The sequence below is a fragment of the Sylvia atricapilla genome, chromosome 2, assembly GCF_009819655.1.
Source record: "Sylvia atricapilla isolate bSylAtr1 chromosome 2, bSylAtr1.pri, whole genome shotgun sequence".
NCBI lineage: Eukaryota > Metazoa > Chordata > Aves > Passeriformes > Sylviidae > Sylvia > Sylvia atricapilla.
The window spans coordinates 108,170,515-108,177,774 of record NC_089141.1 but is presented as its reverse complement, the minus strand read 5'-3'; the positions used below and the strand labels follow the sequence as shown (position 1 = coordinate 108,177,774).

General features: G+C 39.4%; 1 protein-coding gene across 2 annotated transcripts in view; it reads right to left on the bottom strand.

Annotated features, from left to right (window-relative positions):
• Positions 1-3,043: 3,043 nt before the first annotated feature.
• Positions 3,044-7,260, bottom strand: part of USP9X (ubiquitin specific peptidase 9 X-linked) — a 97,355-nt gene continuing 93,138 nt past the window's right edge. For both annotated transcript variants that reach the window (XM_066314049.1, XM_066314048.1), the window contains exons 43-45: positions 6,805-7,017; positions 6,276-6,371; positions 3,044-4,821 (exon numbers count right to left, since the gene is read on the bottom strand). In XM_066314049.1, the coding sequence (XP_066170146.1) occupies positions 4,687-4,821; positions 6,276-6,371; positions 6,805-7,017 (444 nt within the window). In that variant the 3' untranslated portion in view covers positions 3,044-4,686. The remainder of the gene's footprint in view (positions 4,822-6,275; positions 6,372-6,804; positions 7,018-7,260) is intronic.

The following is a 7,260-nucleotide window of genomic DNA, read 5'->3' as shown; positions in this document are numbered from 1 at the left end:
TGCCACCTGCTGACTGAGCTGGCTTGAGCCCAACGTATCACCAACTTCTACTCTTACAGTGCGGAAATCCATGGATCCACCACAACTTGCACTAGAAAATCAGAGTGCAGGATGGGGATGCCTGAATCTAATGGCTGGAATCTCTTGCCAACACACTTCCAGACACAGCCTACCTGAACAGACACTGCAGGAGTGGGGCTGTGCACTTGCTCTTATGAAGAAATGACACAGGAATGGTTACTGGACACTTCAGAACAGCCCAGGGGAAACTTTTATACCTCAGAAATAAAAGGAAATTTATGGTAAGAACCTTAGGAAGTTCCAGTGTGAAAAGCAACAGTGCTCAGGCTGGGTTAAAGCCCTTCCTCCAGTCTGGAACAGAGGGGAAGTCTCAGCCAAACTGTGCTGGCATGGCAACCCCACTGGAAGGCAGGGCCAGGGACACCCTGAATGGCACAGAGGGCACACACACATCACTCTGATCCCAGCTGCCAGCCAGGAGAAAAAGCACCGAGCTCCAAAGAGTGGTTTGGTGCCATTTCCTCACCAGACCACCAGCAAGGAGAGCAGGAGTGCTGCAGGAGGAAGCAGCTGGGATCCTTTCACTTTGCCTTCTGCCCCTGCAGCACCACGGTTTGTACAGACACTTCCTGCTGCTCCCAGAACACCTCTTTCTGTCTGACTCTAGGCAAGGCAGGTGCAGAATTTATTCCCAAGAGCTCATGGCTGTGGGGAAGTGGTATCATGAGCATGATGGAGACCATGAAAAATAAGAAGACAGAGAGCCAAAAATCACTGTTGTCCTGATTATGCTGTGCTGGAGCAGAGCCACAAATGGGAAACTCCCACACCCGTCCTACGAAATGGGAGGTTGGCATCAGCATCTCACCCTCCCAAAAATAAAGGCGTGTCTTACATCATGGGGGAGAGAATTTGCTTTCAATGTGGATTTGAAAGTGTGGGCTAACAAGGTTTCACTAAGATATTTAAATTATTAACTGGTTACTCTGCAAATTTCCCAACATGCCACATCTTCCCCTAATTTACACAGTCAGTCTTAGTTAAATCCATTGCACTGAAAGCTTCCCTGCAATGCCCAGTAACTGGAACTCACACCAACAAAAACATGGAGCCACTTTGCCCTGACACAGTTCATCAGCCTGTTCATTTCTGGCAAAAGACTTAAGAGGTAGACAAAATTTATTGAAACAAAAAATGAAGTAAATTGCTACAGCAGCCAATTTTTGCCCATTTTAGCTTTGGCAGAATGGCTAATCTCATTCTCTCCTGGATCTCAGGAAATATACAGGAAGTTTTGGAACCATAAGTGCTTTTTCATGATACATATGCTAAAACACACAAGCTAGGCACAACAGAGTGGCTGAGAAGGCATAATAGCAAATATGGTAACACTAATCTCTCATGTTGTCCAAAGTTTCACTCAGAAAAAAAAAAAAAATGTCAAGGGGGGAATTTCATTTCTTTCTGGCTCAATTTCAGCAAGATACACAAGCTTGAAAAACAGAGAACTCAGATTTTCAGAGCTGGTAGTCAGCTGGGAAAATAATGTGAAAAATTCCATGTCAAGCAGAGTCCTGTTCTGCTTGTCCATTCCCACAAGTTTGGATCCTGCAGCACAAACAAGTTTTGACTGAACCCTGAGCCATCTCCTTGTCAAAGGGGTAACACAGGTGCAGGTGACCAAGTCAGTGACCAAAATGTACTATATTTACTGAAAGACAAACAGTGACTGAATTCTTTATACATATGGCTGTACTAATTTTAACACTGACAGTAGCAAGTGTTAAAAGCTTAATTTAGTCACTAAACAACCACAATCCAAATGTACAAGATGGAGAAATTCTGCTCAGTAAGGTTATGGATTTCCCCCACGGTCAAACTACACATTAACCCCGACTCAACATCACCTATGGATTTTCAGTTTCTATGTATTCCATGTTACACCGCCAGGAACACGAGGAATTGCTTTACTGTTTATTGGCTCATTTTATGGAAGACCAGAGATTCCCTACAAACTGTTCTAAACAGAAAACAGGACTGAAATCAGTGATGGGGGAATTAAATCTTTAGGCACTTTGAGGGCTACTGCTTTAGAGTGTGCCATCACCAACGAGGTATCGCCAGGTGCATCTCCTGAAAGTCACCTGCCAAAATGCTGCGACAGAAACGTGCATATCAAACTTTTTGCTTGTACAGTATTTGTTAAGAAGTACAATTCAAAATGGTTTTGCCCAGAGTGAAGAAAACATTGCACCTTACACTGGAGCTGCCTGTTTAAAAAGCAACAGCTGCAGCAAACAATATGGGTTTATCCTTCTTCATTTGTCACAAAGATGCACAATATCCTCAGTTTGCTGCCTGCAAAACAACTGCCACTGCAGCCATTCCCAATTCTGGGGCAGGGCTGGGGATGGCTGAAGAAAGCCACAGCCTTAAAGTGTCACAGGTTTGACATGTCTCTACAATCATTGCACTATTAAAAGCAAAGACATTTGGCAAGGCTGAACTAGCACATTATATATTTTACCTATATAGTACAAAATACGTAATAATCGCCTCTGAGATAGCTTGTTTAACAATTACTGGTCCAAATAAATATTTCAACTTGAGAATTCAGGGTAGAATTTTTTTTAGTTAAAACCTCCAACAAGCATCCCCAAACATAAATGGGAACACGTTATCCAAATTTACTAAATCCAGGTAAAATGGTATTACTAAAAAACTATGAAAAAAATCGTAATTAACTTGAGCACTAGGAAAAACATGGAAGCATAAAAGTGATCATCACTACACAGCATATTCAAAAATCTTCTGTGTCCCTCCCTTGTTACACTAAATGCCTAAGAATGCACTTGGACTGAATTTTCCATTGTTCATTTCAAAACTACAGACCTTTAATTTGATAAGCAGCTTTGTTTCTATCAACTCATTTGTAAAAAACACCATCAAGCTTGTGCTCTTAAATATATATATGTATATATAAAAACATACAAAAAGTACAAGATAAATCACATTAAGAAACTTTTACAGTGTAATTGTCCTGATTATTTTATTCTTGAGGGCCAATTTTTTTTTTGTGCACAGAATCTCAATGTGACTGTTGTTCCAGAATTCAGCATAGTGCCACTGCACAGAATTCATCTTTCTGTGCAGTCCATTAAAAAACAAAACCCCAAAAAACAACACACACCACAGGACAAAACATTCTTCTTAAATCAAATTCTATTTGTGAATTCAGCAAAATAATTTCTATAAAATAAAACAGCAAAATATTTAAATAGTATAGGGTGGGCTGTATCTGTTTTGCAGGGGTATTTGGTTTTTAGACAGGTTCCAAAAAAATTACACACATTCAAGTTACCAATTTTCATTTAAATACAGTATTTACTGATGCGTTTAAGTCTTTAAACAAATGTTTATTCTGGAATAGAGATACCTCAGAATTGTATTTGACTAACCAGTAGTTTCTTTTTATATTTAAACCCTGCTTCTAATGTTAAGATTTTCTGTATAATGGATAAAGAGCTAAGACAATTCTCGCTTTCAAGTAGAACTGTGAACGAGCAGAAAACCAGCAAGTTAACTTGGTGCAGTGGCACTCACAAGTACTCTGTGATTTTGTTGACTTCCACTTCACTGGGATGCAGTAGAAGGAAAGTGTTAGAAGTTTATCTAATAAGCTCTACCAAAGAAACAAAACAAGCACACCAAATACAGTCTATTATGCTCCAGGCATCCTGGCATAGCAAATTTTTGCATATTTGTTTTAAATCTTTTAAATTCCTATTACTGAAAACTAAGTGTTCTTTATCCCACCCAGAGAGAGAACTGTCAAACATCAGATGTGAGGAACATATGTGAAACTGAAAACCACTTGTCACATTTTCCCTCCCCATTTTATAGTCTAGGTGTAAGAAGAAAAAGTTCTGAGCAATACAGTTGTCACATTGGGACAACTGCTGTCACGTTTGTTGTTTTTGTTTTTTTTTTTTTCCCCTCATTGGCTACACTAACTTGGTGTGAAGCCATGCTAAATGTTACAGCATAACTATAGCTTCAAAGTGATTAACCTAATACCAGAATGAAAAAGGCAATGAAAAAAGATCTAGAAACAATGTTACATCACCAATTTTCCACATCAACCAAATAATTAAAAGGTTACCAGCCATTACGTTGCTCATAGTAAAATCGACTCCAGTGGCAAAGAATTAACATGAAACTATTTTTGTGGTTGACATGGATAGGCTTTTTCATAAAGGAGTTGATCCAACTGCCATGAGGCAGGCAACACTGGTTGCAGAGCGCAGCAGATATATCAAGAAATTATTTTTTTGTTTTTGTAGATCTGTGAGTCTCATCAAGACAAAAAAAAATGTTTCTTGCTCAAGAATTAACAGTCAAACATTAATATACTATATACACCTTTGCCATTTACACATTAGCATCAGGCCATTTATTACAAAACACTATACACTTTCCACTGCAGGCGGGTTATATATTGACAGCAATTTTCTGCAGATAAGACAGTGAATAGACTCTCCACTCCATGTTGATTAGGAATAGTTTTTCTAGTTTTAAATATTAGCCAGACACAGAGAAAAGTTGGACTGTAAGGCCTGGGTGCACAGTCTTGATGGAGCAAGTTAATTGATTATGTGCATTTCACTAATCTTTTGTCTGAGGTGGGGAAACTTCTTCACTGCCTTCGTAGTTTTCTTGTGCTCGTTGGCCAGTTCGCTGAGGGTTGTTCATATGATGTGCTGCCGGGCCCGTATATGGCTGTCCATGCACGTGGTTATTCTGCAACAAAGCACACACATTTCAAAGGGATTTAAACCTGTGGGCTGTCTCCTGACTCCCTGCTTTCCCCCTTCCCACTCAGACCACTGGGAAGTATCCTCAAGCACACCAACTTCTCATGTACCTCCATCGGTATGAAGGCACATCCCAGCTGCTTCATTCCTCTGATTCACACCTTTCACTTACCTTGGCGATTTACACACAAGGGAAACAAACTTTCGGCTTGTAAAGATAAAAGCATCGGTTGAAACAGTAATCTCAGCTTTTGACTCACAAACAATTACATGCAAAGCAAAAGCAGCAAGAAAGGAGAAAAAAGGAGATCAAGAGAGGTTGCCTATGTGCTGCCACATTAAACCGTGCACCTATTTTATTAACAGATTCAACCAGCTTGACTTCTTTCCCTAAAACAATGGGAAAAGCAAACCTGTTTATGCAGCATACTTTAATTTTTAAGGGGAAAGTCTCAATATTACAGAACTGATCAAAATCTAGACCAGCAGTTTTCTGCAACTGCTCTGCCCCCAGTTTAAAAAGTCACACAGATCTGGCAAACAAAACCACCTCACTTTTATCTACTGTGTTGCAGAGTTTGTGGAGAAACCAAGAGTTTGAGGATTGTGTGTGTGTGTTAGTGAGAAATGCTGTCTCTTGCAAGAAAGTGAACACGTGACAAGGGCAATGGTGAGGTTACAGAATGTGTCTGAACTGGGCAGCTCAGGAAGGAGTGGGAAAATCTGCATGACTTACCAACTGCTCTGCTGAGAACATCAAGTAAGGAAAGCAAGATGGAGGGAAAAATGGATTTGGGCAGGAAAGGAAATTAAATTAGCAGATTTGGAATATTCAAAATGAATTGGAACAAAAAACGGCAACTAAGTGAGGAAACTAATAATTTAGTCAATTCAGTAAGATGACCCTGGTTATTATTTCTTCCACATCTGGCTTTCCATTAGAAAGTATTAACAAAGCAGCCATTTGACATAAAATTAGATTTGGATTTTATATGTACTTAAGATCTAGAGATCACTGTCTATAGCATGAGTTACATGGCAACAAAGCCATCTGCTTTTTCCCAAAAGCCTTCCAGTTATCCAAATTCAGGCCTTGAGACTTGATTTTATATTTGAAAACAAGAAAACAACTCACAAAATTATCAATGTCAATAAATACAACAGAACCAAATTCAGGATGCACTAGGCTGGAATGGCATCAATCTCTCTGCTTTTTCTGAGGATGATTAATCCCTGATCTGATAAAACTCTCACCTGAAGCTCTGATGGTGAAACTGCTCCTGGTGAAACAGAGGTGTACCTTTATCTTTATTCCTCCAAACATGGTATTTGACAATAACATACTTCTGGCAAAATGCCTATAATTTAAGTCACCATAAATGCTAAAAAAAAATAGCAAACCTGAAACTCTGAATAAATAGTTCAACTCAGAGCTTTTACCTGTTGATACTGGGAACCAGGTGAATGGGGATACAGTGGGGCATCTTCAGGTGGAGAAGACTCATGTTCATCTGGGGCATCAGGATCATCTGGTTCCTGAAGTTTGAAACAGCCCATTTAATTGACTTTTTAAAAACATATTACAATTATTCTAGCCTGAACCAATCCTATGTGAAACTGATTGTTTCAGACATGCTAGAGTCAGGTTTTAGACATTTAAATTCCAGCCCACCCTGCCACCTACAGCTTGTATTGTACTAAATAAAAATTCCCTCTATAAATGCATTACTGGAAATACAGACCCACTCATAATCTACTTCAAATGGTCAATTTCAAATTGCCAATTCTCTAAGTGACAGGTGCCTATCGGAACAGTAATAAAAACCGAAAAATAAAAATATAAATCCATACTTATAAAGTACATATGAAATATGTTACCTCTTAAATGAGTGGAGACTGTTGTTAAGACTAATTATTTACAGAAGCACTTTACTCAGTTTCTGAATTGAAAGTCAAATTAATTCTTTACCTCCTCTGGGCAGAGTTCACAAGCCTTTGCAAGAGTCATTCTAGCACTGTGTGACCTCTCTAGGAAGTAGCCATTTGATGTTTCATTGCTCTGTATCGGTGGAGACCAGTTATTGTAGGTGTATTGGGGATTGCCAGTGTAAGGTCTACGCTCCAGCTCATCTCCAAGCCATTCCACTGCCCAGGTCCATTTTCTCTTCAAATCTCCATTGCTCTGCAGATGGAAAATGAACAATTCACAATTATTTCCTCTGTTCTTGAAAACAGAAGTATTTTTCCTTTCCTATACATCAGCTGCCAGAGACTCCAACCTATTTGTTGCTGCTTAAAGGAGTCACAAATATCCTTTCTTCCCCAAAGAAAACCTCTAATTTGAAATGAAGCCTGCAGATTTGCAGGTGCATCACAGCTGCAAATGAGTGTGAATTTAGGCAGATTGCTTTCAAACCCTTGTCAT